Source organism: Manduca sexta, chromosome 20 (genome assembly GCF_014839805.1).
Source record: "Manduca sexta isolate Smith_Timp_Sample1 chromosome 20, JHU_Msex_v1.0, whole genome shotgun sequence".
Lineage (NCBI taxonomy): Eukaryota > Metazoa > Arthropoda > Insecta > Lepidoptera > Sphingidae > Manduca > Manduca sexta.
In genome coordinates, this window is record NC_051134.1 from 5,530,002 (window position 1) to 5,551,176 (window position 21,175).

A 21,175-nucleotide genomic window follows, 5' to 3' on the forward strand; every position below is an offset into this window, starting at 1 on the left:
GATAATGAGAAAAGTATGAATTGTATATAAAGTCGAGAACACATGTTCGTCCCCTACTCCCCCTCTCCCGCTTTAACAATAACAAAGAGCAGAGTACGGAACATTAGGAATGGAGTTGGTGAATTCATTCAAGTTTCGACGTACGGGAATTATCGATCAAGCAAGTCAACTCAAAGACATCGATTGCTTTACAAGCAACAAGAGGAGGCAGGAAATGGGCAGCTGCCCTTCCCTACTTCCCCTTGGCGACGCCCTTAAAATTACATATTACCTCCGCCGTAAACAACATCGGTATTTATATTTTTTATCCTTAAATACCGTGTATTATTCGCGTGGTATTAAAGTTGATATTAATCACTCTGGACATACGAGCAGTCATTAATTACCTGCTATTTTACCGTACGTAATTACCCGCACTAATTAAACTTTTATATTTACGCTTTATATCCCACGGTTTTTTGCGTAGCTGTTTTTTTTTCGAAACGCGGCAAAATTGCTTCATTGCACCTGATATTAATTGAAGTGAAGCTCAAACAAAGTGTGAACTCCACACTTCCCTCCCCCAAATATTCTCTTTCCTCCGGGCGCCTACGATCGCCAAGCCGGGGGATTCCAGTACCTATCACGTTTGCAGCTTCCCCGGTGCAGAATGTATGTACGCCTAAGTAAAACAAACATCTCGGGATACAGGTGTGACGATTTTCGTAGAATAGATTAAAAGGCATCAATGAAAAGGTGTGTAGAAAAAAATCCGCTGTCTACCTGTCCAAAATAAACGGAAGCCACGTTTTAATTATCAAAGTTCATATATTATGCGTTTCGGAAAATATTTCATTCCGCTCAAATCTCTGGGTCTTTTCACTTTGTCCGGGACTTTCCGGAACTTAACCCGAGAGTATGGGATCAAATTGTAGTCCCAAAAATGTCCTTATAAAACGCATGCTCGGTAATCACCTACTCAAATAATCTGTTTTTCAACCAATTTCCCTACCACTAAAGATCAAAACAAATTACTATTAAATAATTTATTGTCTAAGCGGGTGGCACAGTGGGGGAGTAATCAGTTTCCGGCTTCTGGCATGTGAGGGCGCCACATCTGTTATGACAGCACTTCAGGGTCCGGGGGCAGTCGTAGTCTCCTGTGCAGGTGTGGGAACAGATCCACGGGCCGCGGGGAAATTCGGGACAGCGGCCATTCTTCACTGGAAAGCAAAATATTTCTTAATGTTAAAGAAATAGTGCTGAAATTTATGTTTGGTTGCTGAAGTCATTTTATTATTATTTATTACTTAGTATTGCGGTATTATAATATTACTTTTCTAATATAACGGGGACACTCTGAACAGCACTAATTATTTTCTTCTGTCTTATCCAGGCATACAAAGTAAAGGAGCGTAACTTGTCATGGAAGGAGCCCCTACCAAAATTGTCAAAGGCCCTTTAGGGCAGTGCGACCTTTGGGGGACTGTTTAGTTTAGTGTAGGTATGTGCCAAGAGGGGCCCTGTATCATTGATACGGCTGATTCAGCGTAGCTATACTCCTACAGTGACTATATTGGGGCCATACAGTACAATAAGTTTAATGTTCTTCATAAAACAAACGAAAGACGTTCCGTTTTTAAAAGTATGTGTATTCATGATTTGTGAATGTTCTTCGTATTTCTATTACAAAGCCCTGATTCCCTACTCCACAGTATTTTGACAGTTCATATCAAGCACGTAACTCACCTAATCGCGTATGATAATTTAAATTGTTTCATAATGATATTACCTATGTTGACTTTGTGGAATAAAGTGGGGATTATTCATTTTCCGGTAGTTGATATATCATACTGTACACCTAATTTGTAATGAACTATTGTTTATTTTCTAAAAAAAAAAAACAGCATACAATGTTAATTGATCGAAGATAAAACAACATAGGCGTGTTACGAGCTTACACAATCATACCTTTAATAAGTTCCAGGCCCCAGGACTGGAACTTATAAAGTAAAGTTAATCGTATCACAACAAAAAGAACTAACCTAAATTGACGAAGTTCCGCCGCGTCATCGCATCAACACACATGGCGCCCCCGCAGGCCGTGGGGCAGCATAGCTGGGTGCTATTACAGGGGGCGGTCGGCCCACACTCCGGCTCACATAGATCCACGGGCAACGTGGGGGGACATGACCCAGCTCCTGGACTACACACCACGGCCCCAATCAGGAACGGCACTGAAATACACGATCAGTAAATTGCATAAGAAATCAGGAAGTCTTTGAATAATATAATAATATCATCAATGTGTTTTATACGGTCCGATTACGGACGGACCTTCTCTACTAGTAAGGGGAATTAAGATTTGGTCCAGCACGCTGGCTCTAATACGGATTGGCAGACTTCACATACTCTTTAACTTTTTTATAGAGAACTTTTCAGATATATAGGTTTCTTCACGATGTTTTCATTCGCCGTTATAGCAAGCGATAATGCACAAAGAATGCACACATAACTTTTGAAAAGTCGGAGTTGCGTGTACTTGTATTTTGAACTTTCAGACTTTCGTCTCATTACGTTTCACTCTCAACTTGGATATCGCCTTATTTATACTTTGATTACAAGATTGCAATAAGTCAATTATGGAGATCCTGTTACAGGTGATGATTTAATTAAATATCTTTAGTGCACGACGAAGATGCTACATTTACGAAACTATTGAAGCAGTATTTACACTTAAGCCCGGTCTCAACTCGAAGCTATTGGTTGATACGCGGCTCATGGTGACTTTGTTTCTAGTTCGTTGTTATATTTTAACTGTTTTCCGTCGTATGTTATATTAATTCAAATTCTATCTAAAAATTCAAATCATGCATGCGTTGTTTGCTACGCGTTAAGCTTTTATATAACGTAAAACAATAATTAACTGCTGAAATTATATTAGTTGGATTCGTATTTTATAAATACTGATATTTAATCAAAAACACGCCACCAAAGTTATTAAAGCCGATTATATAATAACTCGAGTTAATGAAAAGATACAATTCGTGTCAAAGAATACATAGTTAGTATACAGGCTTAAAAACAGCCTCTAAATTTATATCAAAGGCACAGATCCCCAAAAAGCAGATGCCTTGCGTCGCATTCCGAAACACCTCATTAAATTGACAATAACTCACCAATTACAAGCACAAAGTAGCGAGACATCGCCGTCGCGTTCAGATGTTCTTTAATTGTCACTGACTATTGTGACCGTCACAAACAAGTATAGTCACACACGGCTGGCAAGAACGGTTGACAAGCATAATTCCTACTAATAATTACTAATAAATCCTATTTTTCTTGGGAAGTGGCTAAACTCCAGACAAGAATATTTCCTACTAATAGTAATTATTACTAATAATTTCATTTTTTTCTTGGAAAGTGACTAGACTCCAATAGTACAATGTGGTTAGTTACTAACCTATATCTTTATTATAAATGACTTCACTGAGCCCGATCGAAAATGGAAATTTGTCGACTCAATATACTTTCACACAAGGTAAGGTCTTAAATGAAGGTATACATTGACTGGCAGATTCTCTATATTGATTACATGATATTACATGGTTTTTATCAGTGTGAACAATCATTAAAAGCTAACTGTACCTTGCTAGGTTAATCAAAATAATTATAATCTTGTTTATCGAATATTAAAACAAAAATAAATTCATAAAAGCATTAGAACGATAAACTCTGAAGTATGTTAAAAAGAATAAGTGGTGTAATGCCAAGTTTCAAACAATAGCCGTAGTTTGCACAAGTTTCGAACCCTATAGCGGAACTTACGAGTATTGCAACTGATACTAGAAACTTCAACGAAGCAACTTTTCAACCAGTGCTTCTTTTTATAAACGGTATTAAATTCTATAATAACTGCAATACAGAAAGTTGAACGAAAAATGTTGATCGTCGGTGATAGTATTTTTATATCATAGACAGAAAAACGAGCAAATAGGTCACCTGTTGTTATTTGATGTCCACTTCGCACACATACAATATTTCTAGTATATTTATGAATGTCTTGCCGACCTTAACCGTACAGAAGAAACAGTGGCATGACTACACCATAAGGTCCCTGGAAACTTCATAAATGGGATCCCTCCTAACATGGAAAACCATCCCATCAAGTCAAACCAGACCATCGTAACAAGAGCGAGGCCCTACCCTTTGTCGGCCATACCTACATACATAAACAGCACTACTACGACACTAATCACTCATTCCACAATAAAACACACGTTGAAAATAAAAGATATACGATATACGTATAAAGTTCATATACATTTTCCCGGTGACCCTTTTTTTCTTTTGGAGGCCCAATACACAAAAGTTTATCTTTTAGGTTTCTTCAAAACGGTTCTCTACCTCTCGGGTCAGAGGCCTCCTAGAACGGGGGCCCCTAGCATATTTACTGTCATGCTACCCTGTAGTTACTCCACGGAATAACGATTAGGGGCGAATGACGTATTTAGGTCACGTTCCGAGATCAGCACGTACATCAGGACAGAATAGCATAATCCTAGCGATCGTCGAGGGACGTACCGTCTCTTGCTATTCGATATGATAATTAGACTACTATCTAATGTACAATTGGCAAAACAGTAGACGATAACAGTACTTGAAACAAACATTGTGATTTGTACTTCTACCACATGTAAATGATTCAAGATATCATAAAAATAAATAAAAAATTTACGTACATACATACAAATCCAGACTTTCCCGCCCTCACACACATTACTACAACTCCTGTCAGCCAAGATCAGCAGTGGCATGCATTTTATGACACCGAGCGGTGAAGCTCGGCGAGTCTCAGGGAACACTAATTTATCTTTACCCTGCACTGAAATCAAATAGAAAGATAGGGAGGAGTTGGAAATATTAATTGTCATGCATATTTATATAAATTATACAAAACTAGTATCACGTCTCTATCCAAGACTTCTTTCGCATTCGCCACTTTCATGAACCTCATGCATTAACAGTTCACGGTATTTTTGACTTTGCCTTGATCAATAATGTTTGATATCTGATTTTTTAAGATTCTGTACGAACAATCCCTATCTAAAGGATTAATCTTAATTATTATTAAAATCTTATTTTATAAGTATAACGCCATTTCTGTTTTACTCTCCATTATAACTGCCCGAGTGTAGCATTAATGACAGAATATAGATAACTCTCATATACCCGAACTAAAATTATCTCGTAAACACAATTACATATTGTTGTATATACGTGTTCTTTTGTTATTAATAATGAATCCATAACAAATGAATGCTCGCGTCTTTTATTGCTGAACCTTTCCAGTGTACCTTTTGCAAAGCTTCATCCCATATGTACGAGGCCGAGCCTAACAACATAAAGAGCACAAATGCCAAAGCCAAGCAACTCATGCGCATTTTCAAAGTCAATGCTTTCACTTCAGATTTTTTATGTCATTTTACCACGCTTATACCGTAAAAGATCATAGTAAATGTTTTAATACCTAGTAATCAAGAAGGTAAGGAAATAAAAAAAGTCTGCGTATAATGTCCTTTGAATAACCCACTTGTTGACAGAAATAGACAAAACATAAATGCTATCTGGCATACGATTCGAACCACGATACGTATAGTTATTGCGCTATATACAGCCGAGTGACCATCGCTGACGTATGAAGGTTATCACAGAGACCTTATCTCGAAGCCATTCTAATACATTATCTCTCACGTTCTGAGAAATGTATATCCGTAGTGGGTAAAGAGTTGTAGAGACTATTTCACCAACAATCTTTCTGATAATTATAATATTGACTAAAATATATATTCTCAGAGGGTTAGACAAGGTATTCCTGTGGCTCGGGGACATCTAGAGAATTTCGCCACGGCATCCCCTGACTGTCGTAAGAGGCGACTAATTGGAGCTTCGAGAGAGCAATGGATGGTTGCTCGCTCGAATACGGCGTCTCTTATGTGAACGATAATGCGGTTAGTCGGTCTCCTGATATCGTAGACGCCAAAAGGGTCTTTAGCGTATCTTAGCCACCTCAATTAAAGTTGTGCCGTAATGCGGTATCGCGCAGGGACGGTTCTGAGTAGCTATGTTAATGCAACAAGGTACCCAGGGTCCGTCCCGTATGAGACGAAGGAGGCCATCGCGGGTTTTGCTTGGTATGCTAGTGGGTATACAGGGGTTAGGGACTCGGTCCAAGGCTCGCTCGGATAATGCTACTCCCGAGTGTCGACAACGGGCCATAAGACTAGTGAATAACCTTACCGCTCACCTGGAAATGGTGGTAGCAACAAGGCGTTTTTTCCCGCAAAAAAAGTCGAGCTGTATACGTCTTATGATGCGATAAAAATAAGATTAATTTACCTACCAAGAGGTTTAGAAAGATTGCGAAAATAGATAAATCTACCGCAATTTTGGATGTAAGAACATACATATATATTCTAAACCTGGCTTTAACCTTTGAAATAAAAGCCAATAAAATAATGAGCGTATTTTCATCCCATGCTGGATGGTACATATAATAGGTAAGGCTATTATGCTTAGCCCGTAGTCCAACCTCGGATTAATCAAGCATATTCTTAAAATCGAAATAGATATATAAATTCTGTTTGCACAATCTAGGAATTGAACTGGGAATAAATAATTCTTATGAACAAAACGATATTAAGACCGTCTGTAATAAAGGTTTCATTTATATCATAACATTTTAATGACATATTCAGAATATTTTATTCATGACCTCTTTTGATTCATGCTTCGTGCACCAACGAATACACGCTCCTGATAATGACGTGTAACTTCTTTATATAATATTACGTCGCACAACTTTGATCATACAGTTAGAGATGAAAGAAACAAGAATTACCTCCAATTATTTTAATATAAAGTTTCAAAATAACATATTTACATTATATAGGTAACAAGACTTATAATTAGTTCAATATACAAAACTCGAATACTTATTTTACTGTATAGTTTTTTTAACGTTGATTTAGATTAGTGTCAAACTCTAGACACAAGTTATACTTGCAACACTATTTTCGTATAACAATAACAACCATACATTTATATGATTGAAAAATTGCTGTTCTAATACTGACCCTTACATTTAAAATGATCGCTATGATAAAAATATAATTCACATGTAGCTTTTTCCCTCTCCTTATTCAGAATGTTCTAGTTCTCTATAAACTGGTCATCCTTAATGTCAGAACTGGAAAGGTAGTTCTTAAGCCACTCGTCAATAAGTGGAAGGGTCTCAGCAGACCATTTGGCCTCCTCTCTTATGTTCCTCATGGACTTTTCGATGATGTGTTCTGCTGAGCCGAATTCTCCTTGATGAGCTACGTACAAATTTGAGACCAATTCAAGACCATCTTCAGTTGTAAACTGTGAAGTGGCTGATGTTATCAGGTTGTCCCATAAGTTTGTTTTGCTGGAGAATCTGAAAGAAGGCTGAATTATACTTCTGGTCCTAATTTCAGCTATTATGGTGTAATAAAATGTTAGGCTATCACGAGAATTTGTCTATGCTTTTATAACCGCCTCTTGGACTATCCCACACCTAGAAAATATTACAAAAAATCACACAAAATATGTGTGCTACCGAACCACTACCTAAATTAAGGCCTCAAACAAATGAGTGTCACTTACTTCTCCTTCAAAACGTCCCAGTTCTTATTAACGAAGTTGAACAGCGTGGTGTATCCCTGAGGGCTGCCAGACAACATGCTAAAGATCAGGAACAGATCAGTTTCAGTGAAATTGCCATTCTCTTCCAACACGGTGATGTTTAACAGGCGGTTTATCTTGTATTCGTCTTCTGGACAGCCAGCCAACGTCTTTAGAAGGTATGTCCTCTCGTTCTGCTTTCTTGAGGGAGGGAAATGGATCACTCTCTGGAGGCCGAACTCCCATTCCTTCTTCATGCCGTATTTGAACACCGGGCAGATGTATTGATTTGATATTCTAGAAAAATAAGGCAATTTAATAAGTAATATGTTGAAAATACGGTAATTGTTTTGTTGCTTAAGTGGCGGAATAATATTACAATACGACAACTGTACTGAGGTGTCTAGTTCAATTCCCGGTTTGGGAAAAATGATTTTTGCATTTTTCTACTCATAGCGGCCCGGAGTGTAGAACTGGTGCCCGATATGGCGACAAACTCGTTCCCTATCACAGCACGGTTGTTACATTTATTGTTAAAAATATATCATCTGAAGTACTCACGGATTCCCCTCATCGGGGCTCTTGGCCTGCATCCACTTGGAGTACTGCTCTTGGGCTTCCCTGATGCAAGGTTTGTATCCAGCTTGGCAGAGGAAAGTCTTTGTTAAGGAACGAAGGTTCTTGCGCCATTTCTCTTCGTCTTCCCTTACGTCCTTGATTAACTCTTCGTACAGAGGCGTTAGCAGGGTTCTAACATAAGCCTAAGAAGAAATTTTTATATTGTATAAATTGTGTTGCCAGAAATCTTGGATCTAGTTAGTTTTTTGTAACGCAGAGGTAGATTAGACTCCAAGCACACGATACAATTGAATGAAAATGCGTTTTCGTAACACACTATATACAATCTCTTAAAAAAAAAACCCAAAGAACAAACGGATAAAGTAGATGAGAATGGACAAGGACAACAGCATTTTCTATAAAGCTATGTTTCGTGTTTTTTTTTTGTTGTAAATCACGCGATATAATCCAAAATATAGTTTTATTTCGATGTTTAACATTCTCCTTAACATAAAAATCATTATAGAACTATATATGTCCTGAAGACAAATAATAAAATATATGGATACCAAGACTACGTCATCAATACTTGGACATCTTCATTTAATCCATCATTGGCAATTAACATCTACGTGAGATGATTAAGTAGCGTTCGTAGAAGATGCGAGGTACGATATACACCTACGCTGGTGACTTATCAGACCTATTCTAGCCCGAAAGATACAACCACAGTTTTGGCAGCGGATTTCTGTATTTGAGTATGGTGGTAAAATGGCGTAGTCGCGCCGAACTTTAACATACCTTAAATTTCTGTTGAATGCATAAGCAAATCCGTCTGCCAATGTGATCGACCATCGTGAACACAGGATCCCAGACGAGGTGATGTCTTTCGTTCTTCAAGAATAAGGTCATGTTTAATGCAGTGGCGAAGGATAGTTCTCCAGCATAGGCGAGGTTCCAAGCGTCATGGAGAATTTTGGCTCTCGTCAACTCAGGGATATTAAGGCGTTTATCGCTTTGAAGGAAGTTAAGGAGTAGATTCCAGTTCTCTGCGTCATAGTTTACTGGGAATGGTGCTGTAGAAGAAATTTTGATTTCAAATTCATTGTCATATCTCACAAATTACAATAATTCAGACTAGGTATTTTTATTTATAGAAATTCTAAGCTGTGAACAATGATATCTTATTTCTATATGTAAGAATCAACAGGATTCATTTAAAATTGGTACTATAACTTCATTTTTAAACGTCAACCCCTAAGCTCGATCCGCAGATCAGGCATTGCATTTTTATATCTCCTATTAGTTATATGCAAAACATACATTATTTATCCACAAGCGGATTTTTTTTTTAATTTACTACAGTTTACTTACCAATTTCCTCAGGATTAACAATGACGAATTTGTCCTTCCCCGGCATGCCATCCACTGTCAGCTCTTTAACATTCTTCATCCAAGCCACTGGTTTAGTGTTGGTGAAGTCCAGGTTGTCTTCCCGCGCTACCACCAGCGGCACCCACCAGGACATACGGTCCGCGTCCGGGACGTCATGAGGACGCTCGCGAAGATACAATTTCTAAAAAAAATAATTTTACACTGCGCCTAGAATGCACTACTAGTTAGTTACTTTATATATGTTATTATTGCTATTTTATTTCAGAAGGAATAATACACATAAAGTGACAGTGAGTAAATAGAAGTAAATAAGCTTAACTATTCATTAAAAAAAACCGCTAGAGATACCTGAGTAACGTGAATAGATTTGCCGTCGTTTTTCTTGTGGACAGTGATAAGTGGCAGTCTGTCCTTATCTATCCAGCCATTAGCCACCACCTTCACGTCAATGTCTTTGGGGATCTTGCCGTCTTCCTTTGCGGCAGTGTTCAGAGCGTTCCAGATATCATCGCCCGTAAACGTTTTGAATTTACTGTAGTTATGAAGTGAATATATTGTTTCGGATAGTAGAAAATATATGCATTTTAGATGTAATGTGATTTGGATTCGGAGGTAATTGACGTACGTATTTTGGTTTGTTTTTGTAAAAAAAATATATGGTAATTAAATTTGAGTCCTAAATAGATTTAGGTGAACAAGTCAATAGGTTCGCGTAAATAAATATGCACATTGCAAGTAAATAAAAAATAAAATAAATTCCAATTCATTTTACACCTCTCCTGGGCTCTTTCTTATGAACTAAATAAATAAACTTACTAAAAGGTATTAAATCTCATAAATATTTCATATTTCACTAAGCATGACAATTTTACCATATCTGCAACTTACCGAGTCTCCAAAAACATCCTAAGTCCTTTCTTGAACGTATCCCCTCCTAAAGTGAAATTAAACATTCGGAACAGCAGTTCAATTTTAGTAGAAGCCGTCTCCTGCTTCATGCCGGTGATGCGAGAGTGCGGGTAACGCTTGCTGAACTCATAGTATAGGGAGTAGAGGACCGTCATCGGCCATTTTCCTTCCATTTCTGATCCGTTGTTGATCTGAGGAAAAGGGTTTAATTGAAAATTTATGTCGGCTGTCAACCAATAAGTGTGCTCGTGCAGGCAAATATACATACTATCAAATATTAATTGTTTCTTGAATAGTATATTGGCAAATGCATCAAAAGGCTTTCCTAATTCTTGATCTCTACAACACAGATTGTATATTTGTATACAGTCATTAGTATTTAAATCAACAATATCTTAGCAGCTGGTCAATTTTAGCAATCGGTAACGTTTGCTATAATATTTTTAAAGTCCGAATAACCTCCTTCCGAGCCTTGAAAATCTCATAAAACCCTTTGCAAAATCCGCTTTCATTTGAAACTTTTATCAACAGTTTAATACAGATTGTTTGCAGGTCAGCTGAATTCTGATCGGTCTGGTGCTAGTTCGGATTCATCTCGGGCCGTTATTGCCTCTATAACTGATGGGAACTAACTTTTGAAACTAATTTGAGGTTCATCAAATAGCTTCCTACGTTGCCTAATATTGAATGCCTAATCCTCACGATTTCAAGACTTTGTGTCTTCTGATGAATTTCTGACATTGGCAGATTAGTTTTTTTGGATTTTTCTTCAATCTAGATTTTTTAATTGCACTCTTTTATTAATTAAGTTTACATGATGATATTTTTAAATGTTAAATGATTGTAAATAAAATGGTGAAAGAATCAAGTTATTTTCATAAAATAAAAAGATGAAACACTAGTCTTGAAGATTGAAGAATGTAGGAAGTATTCGCAGGCTGGGACTTCATACTTATGAATGTCAATTATTTTCCTCGCTAGAAAAAAAATTATTCTCCTGCTTTTTTAAATTACCTCCGACAATATTAAAATAAAACTACCCAACGGACTATAAAGAATACACTGACAATCGATAGAAAATGATTATGGCATTATTGCATTAATTCTACAACAGGGATGGCGAACCTCTAATGGTTAACGTGCCATTAATAATTATTTTAAAAAAATATTTCTTTTTTTTAATTGTCGACACTCGGTAAAGTGGCTTCACTACATCTTCAGCAAAGAGTAGTCCAAACAAAGATCATACACAATGTTTGACATATTACTCGCATGCCCGAATTATTTTGTCACGTACTATTGGTTTGTCATTCCTGTTTTACAACTTACCTTAAATGCCGTCTCTGCTGAGAAGTATCCCACCAGAGCTTTGTTGAGGTGCGCGTCTGACCACCAAGCTGGTGTGGTAAAGGCGCCGAGCCACTGATACGACAGCTCCTGGGCTAACTGCAGGTACCCTCGACTGCTGAGGTCACTCTCTCTAGAATAAATAGAGACAGGTGACCGAAGGAAGATATTGATTTTTCTGCTAAATATCACGCCAGAATCTAGATATTTTTTCGTGATATGGAAACAAGATCTCCTACATATCACATCATGAGACTGAACTCGCATGGCGAAAAGTGACAGCCCTGGTTGAAACTCTGCCTACCATTCCAGGAATAAAGGCGGGATGTATAGTGTACATTAGAGTAAGCAGTGGAGCAACGTTTTTTTTTTTTAATAATATTATGACAATTTAGCAACAGATTCAATAATGACATAGGAACCTTGATTGAACCTATGCCTCCCCTTTCAGAGATTAAGGCGTGATGTATAAGTGTTCGTTAGAGTAGGCAGAAGAAGTACATAATGTTTTATTTGTAACTATATTTATGACTATTTAGCAATAGATTTAATAATGATATAGCCTCTATTATTTAATGGATCGATTAAAAAACACCAAATATATCCTCAATCAGAGAAAAGTGGTACCCGCACCGTACAATAGAAGTCGTACATATTCAATTGTCAGGTAAAATAAGCTAAGTACCTAATTCCTCTGACAGCCACCGCAATTCTTTCGTAGTTATAATTCATTTAAAGACTATTTCTAGCAATAATCGTGTGAATAAACGTCTCTAAAGTCCTTGTTTACAAAGGATACGCGTTAATGTCAATTTCCCGGATAAGGTAAGGTGAACTGACCATCCGTATGAAAAGAGATATTAGACGACTTCTGGATCTGTTAACTGGACATTCTTTCAAATCAGTCAAAGGTTATTTAAAAAAAATGGTCTATACTAGCAACTGAATTGTAATAAAAATGCTAATACTAAATTCTGATTTCTTACTGAACACTAGCAAGTGATGTATTAAAACTTACTTATAAAGGCTTTAATAAAACATTGATTGCCTTTGTTATAAACTTTTCTAATAATAATCCATAAAAATATATTTACGCAGAAAGCATACGTGTAAACTTTATTAATAATTCTATCTAAATTTATTGGGTTACCAAACTTAACCATCTAGTATGTTATTCGAACAAGTTTGTCAATCATTTGCCAATTGCACAACAATTGTAAACACCCGTAGCTACCCGCATACTTACTTGAACACGATAAGGCCCCAGTTATCAGCAGGCTTCACGCCCTGGTAGTTCGGGAGGGCCACCACATCCAACTTGCGGAGAGGCAAAGGTTCCTTCCAAAGGTTGGCTATTTCGCCAAACACTTGGACCAACTTCTCATTCACTCCTTCTAAGGCTTGGAGGTACTCTGGACGTCCCCAAACGCGAAGCTCTGAATGTAAGAAATACTCTATAATTGATAGTACTGTGAATATGGAATTTAAAATTAAGAAAGTCACCTCCTTAGCCTAGTAGCTAAGTATATCACAACTTATGGTCTGGCAGGTCCTAGCTTTGATTCCATGGTGGGGTAACACTTTGGTAAGATTCATACAAATAATGTCTTCAGCTTTATTATATCAGTGAAGTAGATATGGGTACTTATGGAAAAAGAAATAAATAAATTTTCATGTCTTACCAATATCGTTCCCATTGTCATCTTTGAAATGAGTAGAATTGCCAAGTTGCTTGAGGTCTGCTATCACCAATCCAAGAGTGAATGTTGACATAGGGAATGTTGTCTCAAAATGGTCCCACACGGCATCTGGTTCTCCAGTACTACAAAAAACAATATATTATTTGGACTCTATTACCATTTTTCGAGATCTTAAAATCTCCCGATTACAATACAGAGCCTTTTTCAGATGTTTTTTTCTTTTCCAGTGTAATATCTATTGTTCTCTTTTCCGGTGTAATATCTCCGTATAGCAAGTAAACATAATTCAGCAATAAGCCTCGCAAGCCGTCAAGATGTTAACGACCATCAAGTCTCGTAGGTTCTTAATGAAAATTATTATAGAATTACATTGTACTTACTGAAAATCCAATTAAGTTTCGTGTGCTAAAATAAAAAATATACTCACATGTCCTGAGTCCTTTTGACAGGCATGTTACTGAGCGCCACCATACTCCTCGGTCGTACCACGCTCAGTTCAAATGGAGTCTTATAGCTGGGCTCATCGAAGCAGGGGAACATGCGGCGAGCGTTGTTCGGTCTGAGTTGTGTCGCTGCTACGATCCTTAAATTATAAAGATTTGATAAATATAGAAGTAATAGATGTTAATTGATGATAATCTAGAAGCTTCTTTATCTTCTTCTCTGCCCTTATTGCACTCCATGTTGACTCCAATATACTCACATTAACCAAAACAATTGGCCTTCTTTTTTTTTTTTATTTTCTACAACCAAAGCTTCAAAGGGTTTACTGCTGAATAACAATGAAAGCAAGATGCTATTATTATGGACGTATATTGAATTATAGTTGAAAATTTGATATATATTTTAAAATGTATTTGGAAACTGCATCAAAAATTCTTTTGCTCCTAATGTTTTTGTACAATTAAGCAAACACCTTACCTCTCAATTTCTTGATCAGTGGTGTAAGTGGTCTTGAAGAACGCTTCTGTAGAAGCAGTCTCTAAATTCCCGTTGAAACTGAACTCCAAGTATCCTGAAGATGACTTGGGAATAGTCTTCTCTAAATATAACGTCGCTATCGGTTTTTTAGCATCCATCATCAATTTTTTGATTTCAATTTTTTGGAGTTCTTTTCTGTGAGAAGAAACAAATTTACTAAATACACAATACGTGTAATAAATCATTAGATATCAAAACATGAAGTGTAATAAAATTTAGAAGTGAATAAATAAGAAATAGCTAGTTTTTCCATGAACTATTTTGAACTTAGATTTACCAGAAACTAATAAACGTCTAAAGTTTGACTTTTTAATGTCACATAAAGTTATCTACCAAATCTAATGATTTTTGATTGATTGATTCCTTCCTAACCGAATTTCGGCCACGGCGGCGAATCTCAACGGAGATCAGCCAGATCACATTTATTTTACCCCGACCCGGGACTCGAACCCAGGAATTCAGCACGGCAGTTGCACTCGTACCGTGTACAATGTAATTGTCTATATCTACGCCACCGAGGCAGTCAAATATATTATAACCTGACTAAATACCCAAGTGACACAAATTGGCAAACTTATACATACAACTATCATTCTTAATTAATTGGTGTTATACTTTATTCTACGAATACATTTATCTGATGATTGGAAAAACAAGCCTTAGTTGCTAGTTTCATAGTACATAAAACATTTTTCTAGAAGTGTCTAACGAATACGCTCCTTCTTTTTATACTTACTTATCTCCAGAGTAATGTACCCTAACGTCAGTATCGCTGATCTCAATCTCGTGTGCACAATGAATGCTGATCTCATCAGACTCTCGGAGCCAGGTCACGTTGATACGAACATGACCTTTGAAAAGCCCATCATCTAGATACGGTTCCAGCTCTAGACGGTACCCAGTTGGCTCCACGATCTTATCCAGCCGCGTTTCCATGGCCAGTCCATAAGCATTGTTCAGGTCTATGCTCCGAGTCTTTATTATGTGTGTAGCTGGTACCTGGAGATAGGATCTTCTTTATTTGACAATAAATGCTTAAATTAAAACAAATATTGCTGCTGGATAAAGCTTGCTAGAATGAAAATGATCAAGAATTTTAATTTCCTATCAGATTGCCTAATATGTGAGTTTGTAGGTTCGTAATATTTAAGTACTCAGGAATTAAATTTGAAGACGATATAAAATAGTAGCAAAATGAAACATGAAGATAGTTGACAATCGTCTCAGCCTACCCTTTCTTGACTAATCTGTGGGAGATACAAACGGATCCTAATATAAAACATGTTAATAACGGAAAACGGAAACAACATATACCTCCAACTCTTTATGATAACAGTTATTTTTGGAAGCTATCTTGGACTAACGAGTTTATTTAGTTACTACGGAAACTGTGCTTTCGGTAATAATGCACTCCAGGGCAAACCTCACTGCTGCGTGGACCATCTGGGGAATATCTTGTATTATTGACCCACGTCTATCTACAGGACCACCACATCCCCTCCCTTGGGGTTCCAATTATTAAACTTTCACATTATTTGGATTAGCATTACCTCTATATCAGCATGGTCTATATTATATACTTGTACATATGCTAAAATTACGCTCGAAGAATTTTTATCGTTTTAAAGCAACATATAAAAATGAAGCTATATAAATATAAAATTTCGAAACAAAAGAACTTTTATATCTCATTTTGAACCCGCAATAAAAGTGATGGATCGTTTTGACTTAACATTTGCAGCGCATCTGTGGCTCTTAACGGCTATTATAATGAAAAAATTGAGCTAGGAAAGGGGCATTAAACCATTCCTTTGCTATATATTTTTTTCTTACCATTACAAACGTCCTTTTGTTATATGTTCTACTCGGCGGAAGGCATCTACTATCGCTAGCGTGCCCTACTTTACCGTGTTCATCTTGATTAGTTTGCGATTGCACGGGTTAATGTGCTCTTAATAATTAATCCGATCAGGCTCATACACAGATTGCAGGAGGTTTTAAACATTTTGCTTTTAACAACTACTTAACAACAGACGTGAGAAATTTATTGAGCAATTAAATACATATAGAATCTATGTTCTTATATAAATGTATTATTTTGCTTTATTGTTTACTAACAATTGATTCAGAAAGTTTAGAAGCTCACTTCAGCAAATTTAGTTTAATGGTGGAACATTTCTTGGTAAAAAGAAGATAACAATTGCCTAAATAGAAGTTCACAAGACGAAATATTCTTTATCTATGTACTAAAGGCAGACTTTAGTAAACATCGTCTACAGCGTGAATACGTCAAAAATACTATGATTCACAACGTTATTCCAAAACCTCGAACTATTTCATGCGTCTATGAGGTAACTAGCTCGTGATGGTTCCATAGACTTTGTAAATTGGTAATGATGTGAGTAATAACAGGAGCAAATATTAGTCTCGCTTATTGCTTATATTGGCTGCTAATGCCGCACTATTTCACACCTCGGCTGTGAATTAGATCAGGAAACTATATTGGGTCAATATTTTGGTATGCAGTTTTATTTTTAACGATTTTTATCTATGCCTCATTGGTATATTAGCAAAGCTGAGATCCAGTCGTGATTTTTAAATAGAAATTAAAATGTATGAATGTTTTCTGATAGCACACCTGAATTGCTCGGGATTGGACCTTTTTGAGCCTTCTTAACTTTTAGGAAATTTAGGCCTTAGTCCACCTCGCTGGCCCAATGCGAATTGGAAGACTTGCATACCAACAAAAGTCTTATATTAAACTTATTAGGTATGCAGGTTTCCTCACGATACTCGATACAGCGGCGATAGTCTAATTAGAAATACTGACCGCCGAAATGAATATCCGAAGGTTGAAAACCCAACACCATAGCTTTTTTAAAAAGTTATGTGTGTATGCTTTGTGAATTATCGCTTGCTTTAACATTGAAGGAAAACATCGTGAGAAAACCTGCATATTATAAAGGGAAAATTATACTAGAGTGTAGCTTGAACATCGACGGCGCGATACGATCTCAGCAGGATGTATGAACTTACTTTGTCCGGCGGCAGGCAGTACGCGCCGTGCAGCGCGACGCAGAGGAACAATAGGAGTGTGTGCATTATAATGTCCTTTACCTAGGAAACACGATATTATTACTAAAGTATACAATATATTTTGTATTATTACATATTTGAAGGGTTTGGAGTGGATACTATATCGACGACTGTTCCGCTTTACAAACCGCGTCGTTTGTTAACAAAATGTGGAGAGTAATTTTGCTTCACGCTGCCACTGAAAGCTTGCTCAGTTCGCGCAATTTTTTCAAAGTTTATTCCTCATAAAAAATATTGCAGGTATAAAAAAATATTGCATCATAAGCTACTGTAGAATTTTAACAAAGTTAAGTAAGGATTGTCTGATTTCGTCTTTTTCTGTCTGAGGAATGGTGATCAATTACTGCAGCGAAGACGGAGATGGTTAAGAAACTCATTCTTCATTCATGGAGCATATCCCACTTTTTACACTATACTATGGTGTCACGAATTTAAAAGATTTTATCCCACGAAGTAGATACATTAACCAAAACGTTATCGTATAAAATTCAAATATCCACATTTTTGCAACTTTATTATAAGTTTGAGGTTGGTTGGAATTTGTTTGAATTAAAGAACCAACGCCCGTACAAAAGGGATATGTCTTTTTAATCGTATGTGGAACTCGATTTTAATTAATAGTTTACCATAAATATGGAAGAGCAGTGTCTACTAATACAAGTATTGCTACATTTAAAAGGAGACTCCAAAATCTGTAAGTGTATATATTTAGTTGGTCCCAAATATTTTGTGTTATTTTTTATTTAGTATTAATTTTATATACATTCTCCGAACATGGTAGTCTGAACTCACAAATCTCTTTTTCGAAACCTACTATACGCACTCTAATATAACACGTACATACTTCAAGAAGTCTTTTATATTTCGGGCGTCGGCTTTAAATTGAAGGTTAATAGGTTTTAGCGTCACTCTCTTAGTGATTTATGACATCCTAGTACGTCTTACTTTGTTTAGTATATTAGGCAAAAAAATATTTTGTGTCACCAAGATTTGTTGATTATTTTTATATGAGATTAATTTCGAGTTTCTGATGGATAGATTGGATGGATTTTCTGATGGATGGATAGATAGGTAAAAAATTAAGACCTACACGGGTTTGTTGATTTTAAGATTTTAAATTAACGAATAAATGAGACCATTTAATAAATTATAATAACGACAATAATAATTATGATTAGCATTAAATGCTAGTAAATTTTACTTATAATCAAAATTGTGCGCAAAATATTTTAAAATTTATTTAAAATTTCCCTATACCTGCAATATTAACTTCGCGGAATACCTCATCGTATTATTTACTTTAATTATTTCTTTACATTGTTTTTAATCAACCAAACGCATATTATAAAAACATATTAAGAACCATAATATACCTTTCTTACATGTACCAAAACAATTTAAAACTATCGAAAAAGAACAAAACAAAAAAATCAAAACAACAAAAAAAACATGTTAAAATCGAAGCAGTACTCACGTGTTGGAGGCTCAGTGAGGTCAGCAAGCAGAATGCGAATGGAGCAAGAGGTCCCAGCCAATCCTCTCAATTGCAGGATATGGCTCATTTGCACCGACAGCGCTCCGGTCTGGACCTCTTGTACATTATAATTTTATATACGCATGATCCGAAGGTGCCTTCAATGGGTCGGTGCACGGATATCGTGACGTCAGTGATCTATTTGTACGATCTGATTTGTAATTGTGACTTTTGGGTGATAAGTAAGCGTTATATCAAATTATCCTGAGTCTGAAGTCAATTGCGGTATTCCAGGCCATATTCTATATCACGGCTAAAAACATATGTTAATTAAGGTTTGAAGATCCCCTCTCGCTTTTCCCTTCCCTTCCTTTTCTCAAAATATCAACAAGATCCACAATTCTCTTGATATTTTACTTATTACGCACAAATGCGTTGATTACTAATCACGAATTCCCGGGTTCTTTTACCCAGTCTTTTTGGAAGATCACCCTCTTCTAATTATGTTAAAATAACTCCGTCCTTTGTTACACCAGAGAAACATGACATTGTAAGGACTAAAATATATCACTTGGGTAAACGTGTTAATGATGACGTGTTGTGACATTCCAGGTAAACATACATTAAACTGTATATGAAGACGAATGACGGATATTAACGGCATGAATGAGGTGTCGGGATAATTAGCTTAACAAATCTTCGTGTATATTATTATTATTATATTTCATGATTCCTGAGAGGATTGTGCACTCGTATGGAAATTTCTTTTATTACCTATTTTACGAGCATATAAATGAACTGCTCTAAACAAAAATAATAAGGAAACAATTGTAATTTTTCTCTTTTCTGTGTATCATGTACTGTGGTTCATACCTTAAACTGATTTTGAAAAGAGCAACACCAGAGTTTATTGCCCGTTCTGTTCTGGTGAGAACTGCTTTCCGAACTGATGGTAGAGTTTATATTGACGGAATTTAAATAATGTTAGTATAAAATTTTACATGTTGAAATAAATTATTTCATTTCATATAGCCTGAGAGGTGTTGGGGTCGAATCCCAGGCTAGGCAATTATGATTTGTGGGGATTTATTAAGACATTTGACTAGAATGGATCCTTGTGAGGAAGGATGACAAGGCACAGGTTGTTAAAACTAAAGGTAGGTAGGAACAAATAAGAACCATGTCTGGAAAATAAATGAGTTCTGCGCGTGTTACTTTCAAGTTTACCTTTATTTCAAAATCAAAAGTCGTTTAGAAATTTAATACTGGAACACATTAGCATAAAAATTTAAGTAATAACGTCGCGAGTTACGGAAGCACGAATGATCAAGACTTCTTACATTATAAACAACCGCCTTACTGTTTATTGTTGCTATTATTGTAGCTAATAGGACTTTTAAGTTACTCCGACTTAAGATTATTAGTGTAATAGTACAAAATAAGAAGTGATAATCTACAAAGAACGCTAATGTGAGAGGAATTTTCAAGACCTCCTCCAACCTAACTATTCATAAATTGTAACAAAAGGCATTTTACAACAATTATTTTATGTGCCTGCCTCATTAGCGTAGTTGTACTGCATGTGTGTAGCGCTCAGAGGTCCTGGGTTCGAAACCCGGTTCGGGCAAAGTGATATTTGAGTTTTTCTGCTCAGTACCAGCCCGGAATCTGCAATTTGTGCCCGATATGGCGATAGGCTCACCCTCTATCACATCATGGGGCTCAACACACTTGGCGAAAAGTAGATGCCCTGGTTGCGGCTTTGCATACTCCTTCAGAGATCAATGCGTGATATGTGTTTGTTTAATTTATATGAAACAGTTATAATAACTTTGTTTTATAAGGAATAATCTCTGAAATTACCTATCCGGTTCTAAATTGTCTTAAAATACTTTTTATTACGGCATGGTTTATATAAACGTGGAACCGCGGTTAGTGGCTCATCAACCATTTAATAAAAAGTCTGCAAATAAAATTAAAGCGAATAGTTCCTCATTAAACCTTTGAAATAGAAATTGCCTGTACTTCC

The 21,175-nt window shown here is 36.4% G+C and overlaps 2 protein-coding genes across 2 annotated transcripts; both read right to left on the reverse strand.

Annotated features, from left to right (window-relative positions):
• Window positions 1–1,010: 1,010 nt before the first annotated feature.
• LOC115443529 (waprin-Phi1) lies at window positions 1,011–3,299 on the reverse strand. The gene is made up of 3 exons (XM_030168967.2): window positions 3,159–3,299; window positions 2,025–2,216; window positions 1,011–1,202 (listed from the first exon to the last, which is right to left on the reverse strand). The coding sequence occupies exons 1-3, from the start codon at window positions 3,184–3,186 to the stop codon at window positions 1,033–1,035; spliced, it is 390 nt and encodes a 129-aa protein (XP_030024827.2). The 5' UTR covers window positions 3,187–3,299; the 3' UTR covers window positions 1,011–1,032.
• Window positions 3,300–6,876: 3,577 nt separating this feature from the next.
• Window positions 6,877–19,296, reverse strand: LOC115443523 (aminopeptidase N). The gene is made up of 15 exons (XM_030168961.2): window positions 19,147–19,296; window positions 17,613–17,693; window positions 15,313–15,575; window positions 14,517–14,711; window positions 14,023–14,178; window positions 13,578–13,717; window positions 13,142–13,331; window positions 11,878–12,028; window positions 10,528–10,739; window positions 9,988–10,171; window positions 9,619–9,820; window positions 9,046–9,320; window positions 8,248–8,447; window positions 7,669–7,983; window positions 6,877–7,459 (listed from the first exon to the last, which is right to left on the reverse strand). The coding sequence occupies exons 2-15, from the start codon at window positions 17,676–17,678 to the stop codon at window positions 7,192–7,194; spliced, it is 2,817 nt and encodes a 938-aa protein (XP_030024821.2). The 5' UTR covers window positions 17,679–17,693; window positions 19,147–19,296; the 3' UTR covers window positions 6,877–7,191.
• Window positions 19,297–21,175: the final 1,879 nt, after the last annotated feature.